This window comes from Pristiophorus japonicus, chromosome 16, assembly GCF_044704955.1.
Source record: "Pristiophorus japonicus isolate sPriJap1 chromosome 16, sPriJap1.hap1, whole genome shotgun sequence".
NCBI classification, from domain to species: domain Eukaryota; kingdom Metazoa; phylum Chordata; class Chondrichthyes; family Pristiophoridae; genus Pristiophorus; species Pristiophorus japonicus.
The window spans coordinates 133,643,912-133,668,166 of NC_091992.1; the positions used below are offsets into that span (position 1 = coordinate 133,643,912).

The 24,255-nt window shown below is 47.1% G+C and overlaps 1 protein-coding gene across 4 annotated transcripts in view; it reads left to right on the forward strand.

Annotated features, from left to right (window-relative positions):
- The window catches only part of crlf3 (cytokine receptor-like factor 3), a 63,888-nt gene extending 40,134 nt beyond the window's left edge, over positions 1–23,754 (forward strand). For all 4 annotated transcript variants that reach the window (XM_070858247.1, XM_070858248.1, XM_070858249.1 and 1 more), the window contains 7 exons: positions 4,258–4,465; positions 6,809–6,890; positions 7,592–7,769; positions 14,374–14,596; positions 15,851–15,983; positions 19,548–19,660; positions 21,750–23,754. In XM_070858247.1, coding sequence (XP_070714348.1) covers positions 4,258–4,465; positions 6,809–6,890; positions 7,592–7,769; positions 14,374–14,596; positions 15,851–15,983; positions 19,548–19,660; positions 21,750–22,003 — 1,191 coding nt within the window. In that variant the 3' untranslated portion in view covers positions 22,004–23,754. The remainder of the gene's footprint in view (positions 1–4,257; positions 4,466–6,808; positions 6,891–7,591; positions 7,770–14,373; positions 14,597–15,850; positions 15,984–19,547; positions 19,661–21,749) is intronic.
- Positions 23,755–24,255: the final 501 nt, after the last annotated feature.

The following is a 24,255-nucleotide window of genomic DNA, read 5'->3' on the forward strand; positions in this document are numbered from 1 at the left end:
ACTCCATCCCTCTCGCAATGAAGGCCAACATTCCATTCGCCTTCCTGATTACCTGCTGCACCTGCAAACTAACTTTTTGGGATTCATGCACAAGGACCCCCAGGTCCCTCTGCACCTCAACACGTTGTAATTTCTCCCCATTCAAATAATATTCCCTTTTACTGTTTTTTTTTTTTCCCCAAGGTGGATGACCTCACATTTTCCGACATTGTATTCCATCTGCCAAACCTTAGCCCATTCACTTAACCTATCCAAATCTCTTTGCAGTCTCTCTGTGTCCTCTACACAACCCGCTTTCCCACTAATCTTTGTCATCTGCAAATTTTGTTACACTACACTCTGTCCCCTCTTCCAGGTCATCTATGTATATTGTAAACAGTTGTGGTCCCAGCACCGATCCCTGTGGCACACCACTAACCACCGATTTCCAACCCGAAAAGGACCCATTTATCCCGACTCTGCTTTCTGTTCGCCAGCCAATTCTCTCTCCATGCTAATACATTTCCTCTGACTCCGCGTACCTCTATCTTCTGTAGTAACCTTTTGTGTGGCACCTTATCGAATGCCTTTTGGAAATCTAAATATACCACATCCATCGGTACACCTCTATCCACCATGCTCGTTATATCCTCAAAGAATTCCAGTAAATTAGTTAAACATGATTTCCCCTTCATGAATCCATGCTGCGTCTGCTTGATTGCACTATTCCTATCCAGATGTCCCGCTATTTCTTCCTTAATGATAGCTTCAAGCATTTTCCCCACTACAGATGTTAAACTAACCGGCCTATAGTTACCTGCCTTTTGTCTGCCCCCTTTTTTTAACAGAGGCGTTACATTAGCTGCTTTCCAATCCGCTGGTACCTCCCCAGAGTCCAGAGAATTTTGGTAGATTATAACGAATTCATCTGCTATAACTTCCGCCATCTCTTTTAATATCCTGGGATGTATTTCATCAGGACCAGGGGACTTGTCGATCTTGAGTCCCATTAGCCTGTCCAGCACTACCTCCCTAGTGATAGTGATTGTGATATGAGGAAAGGTTGAGTAGGTTGGGCCTCTACTCATTGGAATTCAGAAAAATGAGAGGGGATCTTAGCAAAACTTATAAGATTATGAGAGGGCTTGACAAGGTGGATGCAGAGAGGATTTTTCCACTGATGGGGGAGGCTAGAACTAGGGGGCATGATCTTAGAATAAGGGGACGCCCATTTAAAACAGAGATGAGGAGGAATTTCTTCTCTGAGCGTCGTAAGTCTGTGGAATTCCATGCCTCAGAGCTGTGGAAGCTGGGACATTGAATAAATTTAAGACCGAAATAGACAGTTTCTTAAACGATATGGGGATAAGGGGTTATGGGGAGCGGGCAGGGAAGTGGAGCTGAGTCCATGATCAGATCAGCCATGATCATATTGAATGGCGGAGCAGGCTCGAGGGGCTGTATGGCCTACTCCTGTTCCTATTTCTTGTGTTCTGATGTTCCTTTAGACGCTCCTTATAACCTACCTCTTTGACCAAGCTTTTGGTCTTCAGTCCTAATATCTCTGCAGCCCGGTGTCAAATTTTATCTGCTAACCCTCCTGTGAAGTGCCTAGGGATGTTTTACTACATTAAAGGTGCTATATAAATGCAAGTTGTTGTTGTTGACCATTGGGAGAATCGCAGCTTGGCCTGATCCTGTACTCCCTCAACATCCACATGTGAACACTTTACAGCAGTGGGTCACCAGACACTGATTTGAAGGCGATTCACCCCAAGGACCACCAGCCCATGGGTGCTGAAGCCAATTATAGAGTGCTGGTTATGATCAGCTAACGGAGCACAAATCATAGATCTGAACTAGATCCACATTTTATCTGAAGCATCTGCTGGAAGGAGAGGGGGGAGAAATGTGAAAAGCACAAAGGTGACTGAGGATTCCTCAACCGTGAGATGTTCCTTCTCAGTCCCAATTGTGTGTGGTGTGTGTGTGTGTGTATGTGGTGTGTGTGTGCGCCGCACTGTCGGAGGGGCAGCCACACTGTCGGAGGGGCAGTACTGAGGGGGCGCCACACTGTCGGAGGGGCAGCACTGAGGGAGCGCCGCACTGTCGGAGCTGCCATATTCATTTGAGACATTAAACTGGGACCCCACCTTCCCTCAAGTGGATGTAAAAGATCCCATGGCGTTATTTCAAAGAAGAGCAGGGGAGTTCCCACCGGTGTCCTGGGGCCAATATTTCTCCCTCAACCAATGTTACTAAAACACATGATCTGGTCATTATCACATTTCTGTTTGTGGGAACTTACTGTGCACAAATTAGCTGCTGCATTTCCTACATTACAACAGTGACTACACTTCAAAAAGTACTTCATTGGCTGAAAAGCGCTTTGGGACATCCTGACGTCATGAAGGGCGCAATAGAAATCCAGGTTTCTCTCTTTCTTTGAAGAACTGTGGGATTACCAGTTCCACAAGTAGCTCTGGGGCCCCACATGTGTAATCCCTTCTCCAACAATAGTTGGTGTGAGGTATCCGATCTTTTACCTAAAATACATGCGTTGTGTTCGGTCCTGTGTACTGGTGCTTGCTCCAGTGAAGATGGAATGCAGCACATGTCACTGAATTCCTGAAAAACTCCCACCCCAAAAGGTGTGTTATGACCAGTGGGCCAGTTGTTTAAATTCTTAGTTAACACTGGGGAATGGTTGGGTTTTTATTCTGGCAATTGGAGTATTTCCACCCTGTGTGTTCAGTTGGTTCATTGGCCCCCTCTTCTCCATCACTGCCACCCTCGCCCCCAACATGCTGGTGTTGTATGCATAAGAAGTTAAGAAATAGGAGCCAGGAGTAGGCCATACGGCCCCTCGAGCCTGCTCTGCCATTTAATAAGATTTTGGCTGATCCGATCTTGGCCTCATCGCCACTTTCCTACCTGTTCCCCATAACCTTTGGACCCCCCATAGTTCAAAAATCTGTCTATCTCTGCCTTGAATATATTCAATGACCCAGCCTCCACAGCTCTCTGGGGCAGAGAATTCCACAGATTTACAACCCTCTGCGAGAAGAAATTCCTCCTCATCTCCGTCTTAAATGGGCGATGCCTTATTCTGAAACGATGCCCCCTAGTTCTAAATTCCCCCACGAGGGGAAATCTCTCTGCATCTACCCTGTCAAACCCCTCAAGAATCTTAGATGTTTCAATAAGATCACTTCACATTCTTCTAAACTCGTGAGTACAGGCCCAACCTTCTCAACCTTTCTTCATAAGAAGATCCATTCATCCCAGGAATGTGCAGGTTTAGCAAACACCAGCTGCCCTCTAGGCCCTTGTCCAGGTGGCCAGTCTTCAGGTGTGTGTCTAGTTAGTGAGCGTTGGCAGGTTATTCACCTGTTACGGGGTAACACCACCTAGCCTGGCCCTGTCTTCACCCACTATCTGCGCACAGTATCTTTTACAACGATCCACTCGATACTCAACAGGGTCTATGCATGGCTTTGTTCCCCTCCCTGGTCCATGAATGTTGTGACTTTGTTGTGTTCTGGCTGAGCGAGACTAATTGTGCACAGGTTGAGGATTATACCTGGGACTTTCCTCAGTTCCACATTGGCTAGTGTATTAACTGCAGAAACAAACAATAACTTGCATTTATATAGCGCACAGAGACAGATCCCCACAATCCTTGACTCCCTTAACTTTCAAAAATCTATCTGTCTCCACCTTAAATACATTCAATGACCCAGCCTCCACAGCTCTCCGAATCGAGGCAGTGCCAGACCGGGAGCCAATGTAGGTCAGCGAGCACAGGCGGTGATGGGTGAACAGGATTTGGTACGAATTGGGATATAGACAGCAGTTTCGGATAAGCGGCAGTTAATGGAGGGTGCAAGGTGGGAGGCCAGCCAGGTGATCATTGGAATAGTTGCGTTTAGAGGTAACAAAGACATGGATGAGGGTTCCAGCAGCGGATGAGCCGAGTCAGGGGTGGAGGCGGGCACTGTGGAAATTAGTATCGGATGGTACCCCCACAGCCAGCAGAGAGACTAAAATTGCTGAACATCAAAACACTTGTATTTTTGCCTTTTTATCCAGACTGTAATCATGGGGAAGTATTTAATGGAAGCATTAGTACATTATAAGAAAGGGTACTGTTAGTCTCTGCTGGAATGGAAAACAGCCCAACCCCAGAGTGCGCTAACCCACTACACCTTTCCCTGTCACAGACCGATCTCCGTCTTTGCTTTCTGTCGCTTTATTGAGTTTGATTTTTCTTCCCAGATCAATGGAAGTTCTGTAGAAACGCGCGATGTTCTGAGGCGTCACTTCGATGTGCTGAAAGCCTCGCTGATCAAGCTGCTGGACGAACGGTTAGTCTTGCTGCTCCAGGATGTGGACAAAGTTGAGCAGGAGAGCGTCAAGCCCCTCGACGACTGTCAGAAGTTAATTGAGCATGGCGTGCACACGGCCGAGGAGCTGCTCCGAGAAGGTAAGCCCGATAGTGTCCGTCTGCCGACCAAGGCACCAGCGCTAGCCGTGGCTCAGTGGGTCACTCTCTTAGAAAACATAGAAAGTAGGTGCAGGAGTAGGCCTTTCGGCCCTTCGCGCCTGCACCACCATTCAATAAGATCATGGCTGATCATGGAACTTCAGTACCCCATTCCTGCTTTCTCTCCAGACCCCTTGATCCCTTTAGCCGAAAGGGCCACATCTAACTCCCTCTTGAATATATCCAACGAATTGGCCTCAACAACTTTCTATGGTAGAGAATTCCACAGGTTCACAATTCTCTGAAGAAATTTCTCCTCACCTCAGTCCTAAATGGCTTACCCCTTATCCTTAGACTGTGACCCCTGGTTCTGGACTTCCCCAGAACCAGCCTCTGAGTCAGAAAGTCGTAGGTTCAGGTCCCACTCCAGAGACTTCAGCACATAAACCAAGCTGACACACCCAGTGCAGTACTGAGGGAGCACCGCGCTGTCGGAGGGGCAGTACTGAGGGAGTGCCGCGCTGTCGGAGGGGCAGTACTGAGGGAGCGCCGCGCTGTCGGAGGGGCAGTACTGAGGGAGCGCCGCGCTGTCGGAGGGGTAGTACTGAGGGAGCGCCGCGCTGTCGGAGGGGTAGTACTGAGGGAGCGCCGCGCTGTCGGAGGGGCAGTACTGAGGGAGCGCCGCGCTGTCGGAGGGGCAGTACTGAGGGAGTGCCGCGCTGTCGGAGGGGCAGTACTGAGGGAGTGCTGCACTGTCGGAGGGGCAGTACTGAGGGAGTGGCGCACTGTCGGAGGGGCGGTACTGAGGGAGCGCCGCACTGTCGGAGGGGCAGTACTGAGGGAGCGCCGCGCTGTCGGAGGGGTAGTACTGAGGGAGCGCCGCGCTGTCGGAGGGGTAGTACTGAGGGAGTGCTGCACCTTCGGCGTTGCCGTCTTTTGAATGAGACATTAAACCGAGGTCCTGTCTGCCCTCTCAAGTGGATGTAAAAGATCCCATGCCACTATTGAGCAGCGAAGTTATCACTGGCAACCTGACCAATATTATCCCTTCACCCACATCACTCAAACACCTTATCATTATCACACTGGCTGTTTGTGGGAGATGCTGTGCGTAAATTGGCTGCCTAGTTTCCTACACTTCAAAAATTGTCTGTGGTCGTGAAAGGTGCTATAGAAATGCAAGTTTATCTTTTCCTTCATTCTTGCCAGCACTGCCTCACTGTTCTCTCTCTCGGCTGTGAGTAGAGGCCGTCTGCACGAGGAACTGTTACTTACAAAGCTGCCTCTTGGTGTCACAGCGCGAGAAATTCAGTCGAGATTTTGTTTAGGTCGTCGGGTGTTCCGCGGGATCGGAGAACCGCTGGCAAGGCAGCTGGCCACACGGGTACTGGTGCATCCCGGAAGTACTAGTACACTGCACGTGCTCAGACTGCGAACTGAGAGTCACCACTCTGGGCAACAACATTCACTCCAAGCTCGGGCTTTGGTGAGAGGCCTGAGGGTTCCTGGTAATAATGTTAATGAAAGCTTTAAAAGACAGTTAAACTACTCGGTAGATAAATGCAATTATTCTGTGCTGTAAATACTATGTAATTCATGTCGTGGTCGTCGTCATCATCATCATAGGCAGTCCGTCGAAATCAAGGAAGACTTGCTTCCACTCTAAAAGTGAGTTCGTAGATGACACAACAGTCCAATACGGGAATTACAGTCTCTCACGGGTGGGACAGACAGTGGTTGAAGGAAAGGATGGGTGGGACTGGTTTGCCGCATGCTCTTTCTGCTGTCTGTGCTTGTTTTCTGCATGCTCTCAGCAATGAGACTCGAGGTGCTCAGCGCCCTCCCGGATGCACTTCCTCCACTGGTCTTTGGCCAGGGACTCCCAGGTGTCAGTGGGGATGTTGCACTTTATCAGGGAGGCTTTGAGGGTGTCCTTGAAATGTTTCCTCTGCCCACCTTGGACTTGCTTGCCATGTAGGAGTTCCGAGTAGAGCGCTTGCTTTGGGAGTTTTGTGTCAGGCATGCGAACAATGTGGCCCGCCCAGCAGAGCTGGTTGAGTGTGGTCAGTGCTGGAGTAATGAAGACCTCCCCCAGAGCTGGGTAACCAAGGTGACCCTGTGTCGATAGGCTGAGATAAAGAGGAGTGGGAGGAGGCTGGTATGGAGCATAAACCCTGTTGAGCCGAATGGGCTATTTCTGTGCTGTACATTCTATGCAGTTAGTTTGGTTAAACTCTCATGGGGAGGGATGGGGTGCAATATCAGATAGAAAGAAACGTTACATTTCTGGGATTGTCTTGCCGATGCTGCTTGGCTAAGGGAGTTTTTTACTGTTTTTTACAGGAGAGGTCGCTGTGCTCTGTGGGACGGCAGAGGAGAAACTTGGAAACTTCACAAAAAAAGCTCTGCAAATCCAACTCGACAGGTCAATATTTCTCTACTTGATCAAATTAGTTCTCACTTTTGCTCCCTTTTTTAAAGGTGGGTGCGGAATATAGAGACTTGAGCACATAACCCAGGCTTGCACTGCAGAGGGAGTGCTGCACTGTCAGAGTTGCCGTCTTTCAGATGAGACGTAAAACTTTGAAGAAGAGCAGGGGAATTATTCCCAATATCCTGGCCAATATTTATCCCTCAAAAATCATCATTTGAAAACCAATTATCTGGTCATTATCACACTGCTGCTTGTACTTCATTGGCTGTAACGTGCTTTCGGAGGTCCCGAGGCTATGAACGGTGCTTTTATCTTTATCTTTCTCTGTCTCTCTCTTTTGCTCTCTTTTTTTTTTTCTCTTGCCCTCTCTCATCTGCTTCCCCAAAATGCTCCATACTGCAGTGAAAAGGAGTATATCCAGGCCTCTCTGATGCTCAGTATTCCAGTGAAAGGGAGTATATTTGTTCTCCCACACCCCTAATTTGTGACCGTGTAGTTGTGGAGAATTGTTAATTTCGAGGCCGGAGCTCCTCGAGTGGTCTGTGGAGAGGTGCTGCCTGCTGGAGGGCTGTAAATACTAGAGGAGTTCAGTGAGTAAATCGTGTACCAGCCACACATGCCTCCTGTTACCTGATGTCCCGCTTTGTGATTCACTGAAAAGTCCCTTTTCTTCTGGTTCCTTTTCAATCCAGTTTGCCAGAAGTCCCTTCACTGGTGGAAGTGCCATGTTTATCGGCTCAGTTGGACGAGTGCTTCCTCGGCTTTGTCAAGGATCGAATCTTCCGCCACGGAGCTGTGGCAGCGCGGCCTCCCGTCCTGATCGAGGAATTGACCGAAAGGCCTGGAGGGATTCTCGTCCGATGGTGCAAGGTGAGCGAATCTCCAAACTGGAACTGAACGGGGCTCCACCGATTTCTCCCTCTTCCCTCCTCTCTTCATCTACGCCCCACCCCCAAATCTTCACTAATGGGTGTAATGTATTCGCTTCATGAGTTCTTTGCTTAAGAATTCATGGCAACACATTGCTATTAAGAACTAGTTGGTTTATTAGCAAAGGTTTAACAATCACACGACACATTACCAGTTCATCCACCAGGCTCACAACCACCTGCCCCATCGTGGATCCCCCAAACCCAACTGGCTGGGGTTTTATTGAGTCTTGTGAACATCACGTGACTGGCTAAGCCACTCAGTGCAACAGCTCTACAAACCTGTGAGCATCCTTACCGGTGCATACATTGCAATGGGGATTGCTTAATTCATATTAAAAGACACTACAACTTCAGACTGATTTCGGAGCCAACCCAGAGCCTGCTGACCCTGTCGGAAAAGCTGATACATAGGAACTGGAGTAGGCTATTCAGCCCCTCGGGGCCCGTTCCCCCATTCGGTGAGATCAAGGCAGAGGCTTGGCAGAACGGGGGTTACGATCCCAGCGCTGCACTTGCCGTTCCTTTCCTGCCCTGCGGCCGTTTTAGCGGCTGTTTCCTCGGGCGGTTGAGGAGCCGGTGAGTACATGTCGGTCAGGGTCCTATGATGTCATTTGGACCCCGATGTAATTTTAACGGGATACAGAGCGGAGATTCCGATTCAGGCGGCCACCCCCTCAGTAAAACGGGCGGACTCCCAGCGGTGGAGGATCAGGTCAGTTCAAAACTGTTCTTTGTGGGGCCAGGAGGAGGGCCGGTGACCAGAGGACACAGATTTAAGGCAAAGGAACCAGAGGGGGAGATGAGGGGAATTATTTTTTTCAGAGTTGTTGCGATTTGGAATGCGCTGCCTGAAAAGGAGATTCAGTAGTAACTTTCAAAAGGGAATTGGATAAATACTTGAATAGGAAGAAAATTGCCGGGCTGTGGGGAAAGAGCAGGAGAGTGGGACAAATTGGATCGCTCTTTCAGAGCTGCCACAGGCACAATGGGCTGAATGGCCTCTTGTGTTGCATCATTTTAAGTGTTTAACACCGGAAACTTGTTGCAGCAATTCTGCAAGCGACCACCAGAGGGAACAGAATTGCTGTAAAAGGCTAAATACTACTGGATGCTGGAAATCTGAGAAACAGAAAATGCTGGAAATTCAGCTCTGATTTCTGTCTTCAGGGTTAAATTGGACCTAATTTGGTTTCCGCAGCTTTAAGAACCAGTGCCACGTGCTAATCAGAGTAGAGGGAGCAGGATAGTTAGAATAAATATGTGGCTTGAGCAGTGGTGCAAGAGGGAGGGATTCAAATTCCTGGGACATTGGAACCAGTTCTGGGGGAAGTGGGGCCTGTACAAAAGGGTGGTCTGCACTTGGGCAGGACTGAAACTGATGTCCTGGGGGTAACATTTGCTAATGCAGTTCAGGAGTGTTTAAACTAATATGGCAGGGGGATGGGAACCTATGCAGCGAGACAGGGCGAAGTAATATGGAGTCAGAAACAGATGGTAGAAAGGTAAAAAGCAATAGTGGAAGGCCGAGTAAACAAAGGCAAGAAACAAAAAGGGCCACACTACATCATAATTCTAAAAGGACAAAGGGTGTTAAAAAAACAAGCCTGAAGGCTTTGTGTCTTAATGCAAGGAGTATCCGTAATAAGGTGGATGAATTAACTGTACAAATAGATGTTAATGGATATGATGTGATTAGGATTACGGAGACGTGGCTCCAGGATGATCAGGGCTGGGAACTCAACATCCAGGGGTATTCAACATTCAGGAAGGATAGAATAAAGGGAAAAGGAGGTGGGGTAGCATTGCTAGTTAAAGAGGAGATTAATGCAATAGTTAGGAAGGACATTAGCTTGGATGATGTGGAATCTATATGGGTAGAGCTGCAGAACACCAAAGGGCAAAAAACGTTAGTGGGAGTTGTGTACAGACCTCCAAACAGTAGTAGTGATGTTGGGGAGGGCATCAAACAGGAAATTAGGGGTGCATGCAATAAAGGTGCAGCAGTTATCATGGGTGACTTTAATATGCATATAGATTGGGCTAACCAAACTGGAAGCAATATGGTGGAGGAGGATTTCCTGGAGTGCATAAGGGATGGTTTTCTAGACCAATATGTCGAGGAAGCAACTAGGGGGGAGGCCATCTTAGACTGGGTGTTGTGTAATGAGAGAGGATTAATTAGCAATCTCATTGTGCGAGGCCCCTTGGGGCAGAGTGACCATAATATGGTGGAATTCTGCATTAGGATGGAGAATGAAACAGTTAATTCAGAGACCATGGTCCAGAACTTAAAGAAGGGTAACTTTGAAGGTATGAGGCGTGAATTGGCCAGGATAGATTGGCGAATGATACTTAAGGGGTTGACAGTGGATGGGCAATGGCAGACATTGAGACCGCATGGATGAACTGCAACAATTGTACATCCCTGTCTGGCGTAAAAAATAAAAAAGGGAAGATGGCTCAACCGTGGTTATTAAGGGAAATCAGGGATAGTATTAAAACCAAGGAAGTGACATACAAATTGGCCAGAAATAGCAGTGAACCTGGGGACTGGGAGAAATTTAGAACTCAGCGGAGGAGGACAAAGAGTTTGATTAGGGCAGGGAAAATAGACTACGAGAGGAAGCTTGCAGGGAACATTAAGACGGACTGCAAAAGTTTCTATAGATATGTAAAGAGAAAAAGGTTAGTAAAGACAAACGTAGGTCCCCTGCAGTCAGAATCAGGGGAAGTCATAATGGGGAACAAAGAAATGGCAGACCAATTGAACAAGTACTTTGGTTCAGTATTCACTAAGGAGGACACAAACAACCTTCCGGATATAAAAGGGGTCAGAGGGTCTAGTAAGGAGGAGGAACTGAGGGAAATCCTTATTAGTCGGGAAATTGTGTTGGGGAAATTGATGGGATTGAAGGCCGATAAATCCCCAGGGCCTGATGGACTGCATCCCAGAGTACTTAAGGAGGTGGCCTTGGAAATAGCGGATGCATTGACAGTCATTTTCCAACATTCCATAGACTCTGGATCAGTTCCTATGGAGTGGAGGGTAGCCAATGTAACCCCACTTTTTAAAAAAGGAGGGAGAGAGAAAACAGGGAATTATAGACCGGTCAGCCTGACATCAGTAGTGGGTAAAATGATGGAATCAATTATTAAGGATGTCATAGCAGCGCATTTGGAAAGAGGTGACATGATGGGTCCAAGTCAGCATGGATTTGTGAAAGGGAAATCATGCTTGACAAATCTTCTGGAATTTTTTGAGGATGTTTCCAATAGAGTGGACAAGGGAGAACCAGTTGATGTGGTATATTTGGACTTTCAGAAGGCTTTTGACAAGGTCCCACACAAGAGATTAATGTGCAAAGTTAAAGCACATGGGATTGGGGGTAGTGTGCTGACATGGATTGAGAACTGGTTGGCAGACAGGAAGCAAAGAGTAGGAGTAAATGGGTACTTTTCAGAATGGCTGGCAGGCAGTGACTAGTGGGGTACCGCAAGGTTCTGTGCTGGGGCCCCAGCTGTTTACATTGTACATTAATGATTTGGACGAGGGGATTAAATGTAGTATCTCCAAATTTGCGGATGACACTAAGTTGGGTGGCAGTGTGAGCTGCGAGGAGGATGCTATGAGGCTGCAGAGTGACTTGGATAGGTTAGGTGAGTGGGCAAATGCATGGCAGATGAAGTATAATGTGGATAAATGTGAGGTTATCCACTTTGGTGATAAAAACAGAGACAGACTATTATCTGAATGGTGACAGATTAGGAAAAGGGGAGGTGCAACGAGACCTGGGTGTAATGGTACATCAGTCATTGAAGGTTGGCATGCAGGTACAGCAGGCTGTTAAGAAAGCAAATGGCATGTTGGCCTTCATAGCGAGGGGATTTGAGTACAGGGGTAGGGAGGTGTTACTACAGTTGCACAGGGCCTTGGTGAGGCCACACCTGGAGTATTGTGTACAGTTTTGGTCTCCTAACTTGAGGAAGGACATTTTTGCTATTGAGGGAGTGCAGCGAAGGTTCACCAGACTGATTCCCAGGATGGCGGGACTGACATATCAAGAAAGACTGGATCAACTGGGCTTGTATTCACTGGAGTTCAGAAGAATGAGAGGGGATCTCATAGAAATGTTTAAAATTCTGATGGGTTTAGACAGGTTAGATGCAGGAAGAATGTTCCCAATATTGGGGAAGTCCAGAACCAGGGGTCACAGTCTAAGGATAAGGGGTAAGCCATTTAGGACCGAGATGAGGAGAAACTTCTTCACCCAGAGAGTGGTGAACCTGTGGAATTCTCTACCACAGAAAGTTGTTGAAGCCATTTTACTAAATATATTCAAAAAGGAGTTCGATATAGTCCTTACTACTCGGGGGATCAAGGGGTATGGCGAGAAAGCAGGAATGGGGTACTGAAGTTGCATGTTCAGCCATGAACTCATTGAATGGCGGTGCAGGCTCGAAGGGCCGAATGGCCTACTCCTGCACCTATTTTCTATGTTTCTAACTCACGGAACCCCGAGTGCTAATAGCACTCAATTTTCCAGTCAGTCTAACCTCAGTGGTGGGAAAATTATTGGAAAAAATCCTGAAAGACAGGATAAATCTGCATTTGGAAAGGCAAGGATTAATTAGGGACAGTCAGCACGGATTTGTTGAGGGAAGATCGTGTTTGATTAACCTGATTTAAATTTTTTGAGGCGGTAAGCAAGAGGGTCGATGAGGGTAGTGCATACAATGTAGTGTGTATATGGACTTTAGCAAGGCTTTTGATAAGGTGCCACATGGTAGATTGGTTATGAAGGTTAAAGCCCATAGGATACAGGGCAAAGTGGCAAGTTGGATCCAAAATTGGCTTGGAGATAGGAAACAAAGGGTAATAATTGATGGATGTTTTTGTGACTGGATGTTTCCAGTGGGGTTCCGCAGGGCTCAACACTGGGTCCCTTGCCTTTTGTGGTATGTATCAATGATTTAGATTTGAATATAGGGAATATGATTAAGAAGTTTGCAGAAAACACTAAAATTGGCTGTGTGGTTGATAATGAAGAGGAAAGTTATGGGCTGCAGGAGGATATCAATCTACTGGTCAGGTGGGCAGAGCAGTGGCAAATGGAATTTAATTCAGAGAAGTGTGAGATGATGCACTTTGGGAGGTTTAATAAGGAAAGGGTATACACATTAATAGTGTAGATGAACAAAGGGACCTTGGTGTGCTTGTCCACAGATCCCTGAAAGTAGCAGGCCAGGTGGATAAGGCGGTTAAGAAGCCATGCGGAATGCTTGCCTTTATTGGCTGAGGCATAGAATATAAGAACAGGGAGGTTATACTTAAATTATATAATACTTTGGTTAGGCCACAGCTAGAGTACTGCGTGCAGTTCTGGTCACCGTATTATAGGAAGGATGTGATTGCACTAAAAAGGGTGCAGTGGAGATTTACTAGGATGCTGCCTGGAATGGGGAGCAGGCTCGAGAGGTTAGATGGCCTACTCCTGTTCCTAATTCTTATGTTCTAAATTCTTTTGTAATGGAAAATCTTAGTTATGAGGACAGATTGGATAGGCTGGGTTTGTTCTCATTGGAGGTTGAGAGGAGACCTCATTGAGGTGTACAAAATATTGAGCGGCCTGGACATAGTGGATAGTAAGGGTCTATTTCCATTGGTGGAGGGGTCTATAATGAGGGGCATAGTTTTAAGGTGGTTGGTGGAAGGTTTTAGAGGGGATTTGAGGCAGGGAGGGCTTCTTTACACAGCGGGTTGTGGGGATCTGGAACTCACTGCCTGGAAGAGTGGTGGATGCAGAAACCTTCAGCACTTTTAAGAGATGTTTGGATGGGCACTTAAAGTGCAGTAACCTGCAGGGTTACGGAACTCGAGTTGGTAATTGGGATTAGACTGGATGACCTTTTGTTGGACGGAGTAGATATAATGGTAAGTACTGCGGGGAATAGAATACGGCCAGGGTGATCTCCTGGACTAGTTTCGATCACCTAGATGGGTCGGAGAGGAATTTTCCCAGATTTTTTTTCCCTAAATTGGCCTGGGTTTTTAATCTGGTTTTTGCCTCTCCCTGGAGATCACATGGCTCCGGTTGGAGTGGAGTGTAGAATGTTTGGGTAAGGGGTGTCGCAGTTGTGGTGAGGCGGACTGGTTGGGCTGGGTGCTCTTTGCCTTTCCGTCATTGTTCATAGGTTTATATGTAACCTTTAGGGCTGCTGACCGAGGGCCGTGCGGCTCTTTGTCGGCCGGCACGGACACGATGGGCCGGAATGGCCTCCTTCTGCGCTGTAAATTTCTAACTTCATTCGCATAATTATTCACGTCTCCACTGTGCAAACCCAGGACAATATTGGCCGGCGAGCACAAGGGGTGATGAGTGAGCGAGACTTGAACACTGGACAGGCAGAGTATTGAGCTCGGGGTGGGGGGGGGTGGTCTTTCCTGGTGGCACGCTGGGAGGTACAGTTATCCACTGACTGGTCCTCGGCTTTGTAAACCTCGCGGACTGAAGTGTAACGGATGTTTTGTGTTTTGGTGTTAGGACGACGACGATTTTGTGGCGCAGGAATACCGGCTGCAGTTCTGTAAAAACACCATCTGCCACTTTGAAGATGTCTACATTGGACCCGATACAGAGTTTGTGGTCCTGCATCTTGACCCCAATATTGGCTACACGTTCCGTGTGTGCGCCCGGAGAGAAGGACGCATGGAGTGGAGCCCCTGGAGTATTCCTCAGACAGCGCACACCACCCTGACTGCACACGGTCAGTTAGTCCCTTACTGCTGAAACTCTCGATTCTGGTTTTGTTTCACAGCTAAAGGGTTAAGGTCATGAAGTCCAGTGCAACACCACCTAGGAGCTGCTGCCTATCGTGGCGATGCTGCTCTATCACCCCCCAGCAACATCCTGGGGGTCACCATTGACCAGAAACTTAACTGGACCAGCCACATAAATACTGTGGCTACAAGAGCAGGTCAGAGGCTGGGTATTCTGCGGTGAGTGTCTCACCTCCTGACTCCCCAAAGCCTTTCCACCATCTACAAGGCACAAGTTAGGAGTGTGATGGAATACTCTCCACTTGCCTGGATGGGTGCAGCTCCAACAACAATCGAGCTCAACACCATCCAGGACAAAGCAGCCGCTTGATTGTCCACCCATCCACCACCTTCAACATTCACTCCCTCCACCACTGGCGCACCGTGGCTGCAGTGTGCACCATCTACAAGATGCACTGCAGCAACTTGCCAAGGCTTCTTCGGCAGCACCTCCCAAACCCGTGACCTCTACCCCCTAGAAGGACAAGGGCAGCAGGCGCATGGGAACACCACCACCTCCACGTTCTCCTCCCCGTCACACACCATCCTGACTTGGAAATGTATCGGCCGTTCCTTCATCGTCGCTGGGTCAAAATCCTGGAACTCCCTCCCTAACAGCACTGTGGGAGCACCTTCACCACACGGACTGCAGCAGTTCAAGAAGGCGGCTCACCGCCACCTTCTCCAGGGGCAATTAGGGATGGGCAATAAATGCCGGCCTTGCCAGCGATGCCCACATCCCGGAACAGATCATTTAAAAGTCTCTCCGGTTCCTCATGGACTTCCTAATGACCCACTCAACAATGGCAGATAGAGGCCTGGAAACTGGTGTGGGGGGGGGGGGGGCTGTAGAATGAGGAAGAGAAAAGAGTGGGAGTGTGGGGCATTAGTGAACCAGATGAGTTTTTAAAACCATCCTTTTTTTATTCCAGATTTGATTTAATTAATTGAATTTTAAGTTCCCCAGTTGCCGTGGTGGGATTTGAACTCTTGTCTCTGGATCATTAGTCTGGGCCTCTGGATTACTGGCCCAGTAACATAACCACTATGCTACCATATGCACTGCTCCTTAATCGAGAACATTGTGTGTCCCGTTTAGATATAAAAACTGCACTAACAAGGCTGAGTTATTCTCTGGGGGAGCTGACTGAAACTTAAATACACAGGACTGCACACTCATGAATGTTGAATTTTGTTGACAGAATGGATCACAGGCTGCGAAGGATTTAGCCTCAGCAGTCGTAGAGACATGGCGCTCAGGAACGACTTTCCGACTTGTGGCGTGCTGTACTCCAAGGAGCCCACTTACACCAGTGGACAGACCCTGACCTTTCGGTAAGTACTTTACTGCTGTCATTGTCTTTAAAAACCCGTCTGGTACATTTACGGTAAATGTAATCTGCTCCAGCTTCAACTGAACAATTGGGGCTGCGGACTCCCAAGAGTTAAGGTCATGAAGTCCAGTACAACCCACCCTGGGAGCTGCTGCCTATCGTGGTGAACAGGGAAGGTGAATTGAGAGTTCAGGTTGAATGTTCCATAGAGAAGGTGATCAATGTGTGAAACAGTCTGCCTGGGGAGTCTGTGGAGACTGACAGCAAATTCAAGACAGAGCTGCATAGATATTTGGATGAGAAAGGGATTGAGGGGAATGAGAGCGATTTAATGTACGAGGACTTTTATGCTTTTGGATAGACTGATGGGCTTCTGGTCCTGAGTATTCCTATGGCAAAGAAGAACAGTCTGACCCCGATCACTTTCAATGAAGGTACCAGGATGAGCTGTCTCTGTTTAAAAACAACAGCCGTAAGCGAAGAAGATTTCTCTTCCTAATCTCTCATTTTACCCGGTGGTTAGAAGTCCCTGAATGCATTGCTTCGCTGCAGATATTCAGCCCTGTGCTGCATTGAGTGATTGGCGGTGAGGTATTAGGCAGATCTTCAACAGGGCCGCAGCAAACACCCAAACCATACGGGTGAAGGTTGAGCACTTTGTGAATTTCAAAACCCCAAAAGAGAAAAGAAAGAAAGACTTGCATTTATATAGCGCCCTTCACGACCACCAGACGTCTCAAAGCACTTTACAGCCAATGACGTACTTTTGGACTGTAGTCACTGTTGTATTGTGGGAAACGCGGCAGATAATTTGCACACAGCAAGCTCCCACAAACAGCAATGTGATAATGACCAGCTAATCAGTTTCTTTTGTTATGTTGATTGAGGGATAAATATTGGCCTGGACACTGGGGATAACTCCCTTGCTCTTCTTCAAAATAGTGCCGCGGGATCTTTTACATCCACTTAAAAGCAGACAGGGCCTCGGTTTAACGTCTCATCCGCAAGACGGCACCGCCGACAGTGCAGCACTCCCCCAATACTGCACTGGAGCGTCAGCCTAGATTTTTCTTGTGCTCAAGTCCCTGGAGTGGGACTTGAACCCACAACTTTCTGACTCCGAGTCAAGTGTGCAGCCGACTGAGCCACGGCTGGCACAGATCGAAGTTAGAAGGAAGCTAAAGAACTTGCATTTCTATAGCACCTTTCACAACCTTGAGATGTCCCAAAGCACTTTACAGTCAATGAAATACTTTTTGAAGTGTAGTCACTGTTGTAAAGTAGGAAATGCGGCAGCCAATTAGTGCACAGCAAGCGCCTACAAGCAGCAGTGTGATAAATGACCAGATTGACATGACTAAAACAGACTATCAGGTTCACTCCATCCAGATTCCATGTATGATTTTTCTATCATGGATTTTGCCCTCACCACCTGTTGATCACTTACTTTAAGGAGCAGAAGTTGGTGCCTTAACACTCTCTGCTCGTGTGCAATTTGATGTGTTTTAAGGAAAGTTCTTGTGACTGACACTGATCACATTACGAAAGGTGTGGCGGCGAGTTAGCAGACCAGGTTGAAATCTGAGCCCAGGCTGATTGGATGAGAGTTTCCCCTGTCCACTGGCTATGAAGGTCCATCGTGATGTGGCTTCCCAGTGGACACTGCCCTTAATCTGCCACTGACTCATCAGTCGTGGGAAACAGGTCACCCAAGTACAGTAATGGGGAGCTGCTCCGAGGTTAGAGGCAAAGCGTATTGTTGGGGTAGAGTAGAGTTTAGCTGACTGATCCAGGAGCAGTTGGTGCTGTACACAGGTTGTGGTTCAGTGGGGCAACACTTTTGCCCCCGAATCATAAGATTGTGGGTTCAAGTCCCACTCCAGAGACTTGAGCAGGGGAGTTCTCCCCAGTGTCCGGGCCAATATTTATCCCTCCACCAACATCACTAAAAAATATGTATTTAAGAAGGGAGATGGAACATGTCCAGGGAATAATCCCTACTAAAGGAGAAAATAGAAGAACATCTAGAAACCAAAAATATAAATGAATAGTTAGCAAGAATTTCAGAAGGGAAAGTCTTGCTTGACCAACCTTACTGAATTTTTTGAAGAGGTAACAGAGAGAGTAGACAAGGGGAATGCAATAGATATAAATTATCTAGATTTTCAAAAGGCCTTCGATAAGGTACCCCAAAATAGACTAATGAACAAGGTCAGGGGACAGGTAACAGAATGGATCGCGAGCTGGCTTCAAGACAGAAAGCAGAGAGTAGGGGTAAAGGGTAGCTATTCACCGTGGCAGAAGGTGGGTAGTGGTGTTCCACAAGGATCTGTGCTGGGACCACTGTTGTTCACAATTTATATTAACGATCAAAAACACAATTTCTAAATTTGCGGATGACACCAAATTGGGGAATAGTCAATACTGAGGAGGACCAACAAATTACAGGGGGACATTAATATACTTGCAGAATGGGCATAGAATTGGCAAATGAAGTTCAACTTAGATAAATGTGAGGTATTACATTTTGGGAGGAAGAATAGGGAGGTCACTTATTACTTGGAGGGTGCGAGTCTGGGTGGGGTAGAGGAACAAAGGGATCTCGGAATATTAATACACACATCACTACAAGTTGCGACGGGTTAGCAAGGCCATAAAAAAAGCAAACCAAGCACTAGGGTTTATTTCTAGAGGAATAGAATTGAAAAGGGAAGTTATGCTAAACTTCTATCAAACCTTGGTTAGACCACACTTGGAGTACTGCGTACAGTTCTGGTTGCCATATTATAAAAAGGATATAGAGGCACTGGAGAGGGTGCAGAGAGAATTTACAAAGATGCTACCAGAAATGCGAAGGGTAAACATATCTGGAAAGGATGGTCAGACTGGGTCTCTTTTCTCTTGGGGGGGAAAAAAACAAGGCTGAGGGGTGACCTAATTATGAAAGGTTTTGATAGAGTGGATACAGAGAGAGAATGTTTCCACTTGTGGGGAAGAGCATAACTAGAGGCCACCAATATAAGATAGTCACCAAGAAATCCAATGGGAAATTCAGAAGAAACCACTTTACCCAGAGTGGTGAGAATGTGGAACTCGCTGCCACAGGGAGTGGTTGAAGTGAATAGTATCGATACATTTAAGGGGAAGCTGGACAAGCATATGAGGGAGAGGGGAATGGAGGGTTATGCCGATATATTTAGATGAGGAAAAACGGGAGGAGGCTCGAGTGGAGCATAAACGCCGGCATGGACTGGTTGTGGCTGAATGACCTGTGTCTGTGCCGTATATCTTACGAAATCCTGCGTAAAACAGATTATCCGATGTGTGGGAGCTTGCTGTGCACAAATTGGCTGCTGTGTTTGCTACATTACAACAGTGACTGCACTTCAAAAGTACCTCGTTAACTAGTCAGGTGCTTTGGGACGTCCTGAGAACGTGGACGGGGCGATTATAAATGCAAGTTGCTTGTTTTATTCCCTCAGCACTACCTTCACTTGCCATCGACGAACACATTATTCACGAGGGAATGTGTTTTTTACAGGCTGTGCTTTTGTTTTGTTCCCAGGATGGAAGCGGCAGGACAGCCGGATAAGCGGGATAGTATCGGGGTGTGTGTTGAGCCTCAGAACGGCTGTGACTCCCTGCAAAGAGACAAGGCCGTTTGCATCAGCTCAAATGGTAATAAAGCTGAATGGGGGCAGCTTTGTGTGGGATGGAGAGAGCTTTCTATAAGGATCATCCATTACTCTTGTGTGAACCTTTGATAGTGACTATCCCACAATGGAGGACACTGTAGCTGACCTTGATCCCTGTTCTGTCCGAGTAAACACTCAAAATGGCGGTACCTTTTAGAAAATAAGAAACTGAATGTGGTCAAAGAGCAAAGGGATCGAGGGATACAGGCGAACAAATCCTTGAAAGCAGCATCACAGGCCAGCAAAGCAATTAAACCTGGGATTTATTACCAGGGGTATAGAATTCAAATGTAACAGTTATATTAAACATGTATAAGACTCCAGTCAGGCTACACTTAGAGTACTGTACACAGTTCTGGTCTCCATACTATAGAAAGTGCAAAAATAATTTAGATGGATGGTACCAAAACTGAGCGATTACAGCGGTCAGGAAAGATTGAACCGGATTTTTCCTTAGAAAAGAGAAGACTTAGAGGAGACCTGTTAACGATCTTTAAAATTCTGAATGGGTTGGATAGGGCAGATGTGGAGAGAATGTTTCCACCTGTGGGGCAATCCAAAACTAGGAGCCATAAATACAAGAGAGTTACTAATCAATCTGATCGGGAAATAAGGAGAATTTTCTTTACTCAAGAGTGGAACTCGCTACCACAAGAAGTGGTTGTGGCAAATAGCTTAGATGCTTTCAAATTCCCTTTTGCGAGAGAAGGGAATAGAAAGAGATGCTGAAAGGCTGAGATAAGACAGATGGAACAGGAGGATATTGGTGTGGAGTATAATCACCAGCACAGACTCGTGGAGCTGAATGGCCTGTTTCTGTGCTGTATTTTCTGTGTCATTTGATGTCTGTCAATAACTAATTGCTTTTATAATATAAGATTGAGAGGGCTTAACAAGGTGGATGCAGAGAGGATGTTTCCACTGATGGGGGAGACTAGAACTAGAGGGCATGATCTTAGTTTTAAATGGGCGGCCCTTTATTCTGAGATGAGGAGAAATTTCTTCTCTGAGCGTTGTGGATCTATGAAATTCGCTGCCTCAGAGAGCTGTGGAAGCTGGGACATTGAATACATTTAAGACAGAAATAGACAGTTTCTTAAACGATAAGGGGATAAGTAAGGGATTATGGGGAGCGGGCAGGGAAGTGGAGCTGAGTCCATGATCAGATCAGCCATGATCTTACTGAATGGCGGAGCAGGCTCGAGGGGCCATATGGCCTACTCCTACTTATGTTATAATTGTTGTTTCCAGACCCTCTGGAACAAAGGTAATACAGGAGAAGACATTGGCATGCACTTGCTACAATGTGCTTACACCACCAGGGTGCCCTTGAGTGTTTAGTTAGCAACATGCATGCACAGCACCACACGCACGTATCATCCAGTAGGTGTCGCTGCCTAACATTCAGGACCAGGCTCCTGGCTGATTTTCCTTCCTCCCAATCTGGGGTAGGAGGGCTGCAATGGGCTAACTCGGTATGGACCCTGGCACCATGCTGCTGTGTGTGCTCGGCTCGATTGTAGGCTGAATTTGAGCCCCGTACCAGGATTTTGAGCCTGTCCAAGCTGACTCTCCAGTCCAGTGTTGAGAAAGTAGTGCATTCCCCAAATGTTTCCCACTGGCTGAGATGTTATACCCAGGCCCTTGACTGCCTGTTCTGGTGCTGAACACCCTGAAAGAGGAGGAGGGAGGTCTCCTAATGGGCTAGCCTTCCCTCAACCATCAACGCGAAGCACTAACAAGTTATGTATCTCATTTCTGTTGAACAAAATGCAAACTGTGCACACAGCAGCTGCCTCTAACAATAATTTCTGCATTGGTTGTGTGTATGAATCACTTTCCCGAGACGTGATGAGCTATATCAATGTAACTTTTCTTCCACTCGGACAGATGGTGTGACTTTGAGCTGTTGGGGATGGAATAGGGGAAAGGTAGAAATCATTCACGTGCAGGACCATCTGTTTCCTCATTGCTTGTTGTATGTCTAGTCTCTCTTTTACCTCCCATAAAACATTATACAGTCTGCATAGTAGGCTTAATGTCAGGCGGAATAACTCGTCATTTTTTTTTAGGGGCGGTATTTGTGAATGGCAAAGAAATGACCAATCAGCTTCCTTGTGTTTCTGCCGGGTCTTCGGTCACTTTTGACATGGAGGTGGTCAGCCTGGGCTCCGTCTTCAACGATGCTGCGAGTTTCAAGCTTCGCGTGATCATCAGCTCTGGAAACCGAGAAGTGGTGTTCGACTGGCTGCTCGATCACCCCTGCGATGCCTTGTATTTTGGCTGTTCCTTCGCCTACCCAGGCTGGAAAGTGCTGGTATATTAGACTCCAGTGACGGGGCAACTCCTCACTTCCAACCGGATCGGATAGCATGCAAGGTCCAACTGTTCAAAGCCTGTGTGAGAGCTGGAGGCTTCGCAGTAAGGAATGGTTCTCATCTCATCATTGGGAAGGCTCTGAGTGTGTGTGTGTGTGCGTGTGAGTGGTGGGGAGGGAAGAGAAATGAACAATTTTATTTTATAATTATTTGAGCAAAAGCTTTGATGAAAATATATTCTTTCACAAGTTCATTGCGGTGTTACAGAAACCTGTCTGTGCAGAGTGACTGGTCAAGCGAGCGTGTGTTCGGTGAATAACCGAGATGAAATGTTACTGAACTTTGTCATCGCGTTTTAGTTTGAGAGTCTTTAATGGACGATCAGTGGTCAGTTTGAGGCGTAAACTGCTGCGTGTCCTTCTGACGGGCCAGCCTGCGCTGTGACCCTTCGCCGACATATTTCCGTTTAAAAACTTTGGAGCCGTGGGGGGTTTTGGACGGAGAAATGCCAGGGTAATTGTTCATTGCAGCCCGTGAGACGCAATGCCTGGACCCTGGCCCAACAAGGTGAAAGTGTTAGTTGTCATAGAAAATCTTTCTGCTGCACTCTGTGTCCAGTCTAAAGCCCAGCAGAGAATCTGACTTCGTGTAAACGGTCGGCCTGAGCCTATCTCCAGAGTGCAACAGTGAGCGGCTTTAGATCTTTGTATCACTGATACGCCAAGTAAAGCTGCTTCATCATTGTTATTACTTCCTTTAACCCCCCCTCTCTTCCTCCAACACACCAAACCCCCCCCCTCACACACTTGGCCTTATATGATGTGGTGCAATTTGAGAGCTTATTTAAAAAAATATATTGTAGGACAGAACACAGAGGGACATTTAGTATTTTAATGGACTGAGAATTGTCAACCTGAAACCCTCTGACTTCTACCCAGTGCTTTGTTGGGTTACTGACACACAGAGCAGGCTATCCAAAGCTGCATTCCTTGGCCTGTGAATCTCACACAGGCCATCCAAAGCTGCATTCCTTGGCCTGTGAATCTCACACAGGCCATTCATTCCAATCTGTGCTTCGTGATTATTTGCTTTTTCATCAGTGATATTTTGGGGGTTTGGGAAGGGCTGTTCTGAGGCAGTTATTTCGTTAGTGGATAAATCTTTGATTCGAACAATTGGTTTAAGGCTTGAAAAATATACAGATTAATGGATCTAAAATTTGTACTCAGCCCCCTGAGAGACCCACAAAGACTTGGACACTCCTGGGGCAGCTGTGAACGGCAGATGAGCAGGGGATGGGGCACCCCAGTGAATGTTGCAGCCTTGAACTGTACCTCAAAAGGGTGATTTTTACATGCAAGGTTGTGGCATTGTGTTAACTTTCTCGTAACAATCCAGTTTGAGCTTTTCCCCATCCGAGATGATGGGCCCAAGTTTCGGGTGGAGTTGCTCCTAGTTTTTTGGTGCAACTAATTTAGTTTGGAGTATGTTAGAAATTGCAATTCTCGGATAATAGTTTGCTCCAGTTCTAGTGAGTTAGTTTAGGTAAAGTATTTTTTTCCCCCCAAAAAGGTAGTGTGTCCAGCTATTCGGGCCTGTTTTGCAAGTTTCGGCAGTGAAAACTTACTACAAACTAACTTAGGATGGAGTAAGTATCCCCTTTTGTAAGTTCTGAAAAACCTTACCTAGAGTTAAGTTTAGTGCAGGCACAGCCAGGGGGGTGGGAAGCATTAAACACAAAGGACACATCAACATCACAACAAGGGAGGGAGGGAGGGAGGGGGGGGGGGGGGGGTTAAAGGATTTTCCATAAACTCCTTCATAACAACATTAAAGAAGCAAATACATTTAAAGCAGTAAGCACAAAACAAAGCACAAAAAATAAGCAATTAATTAATAAAAAATAGAAGGAACCCTGCACCTAAAGTTCCAAGAGCAAAGTAATAAGCAACCAATAAAAAAATAGAAGTCCTACCTTTGTGAAGGGAAGGTGTTTCTATCTGTCTCTCTCTATCTGACAGCAGAGGGAGGAGGGGGGGGGGGGGGGCTGGACGGAGGCACCCATCGATCATTTAGAGTGCTCCTCCATCCCTCGCTCCTCCCCGACCGATCACCTCCCCATGTTTCTCTCCCACCGATCACCTCCCCAGTGCCCTATTTCTACGCTCCTCCATCCTTCCCCGGTACCCAGGCTGGGGGAAAACGCCTTGCTGAGCTATTGCGCAGGCGCAACGAAGCCGGCAGTCTTCAGACACGCAGG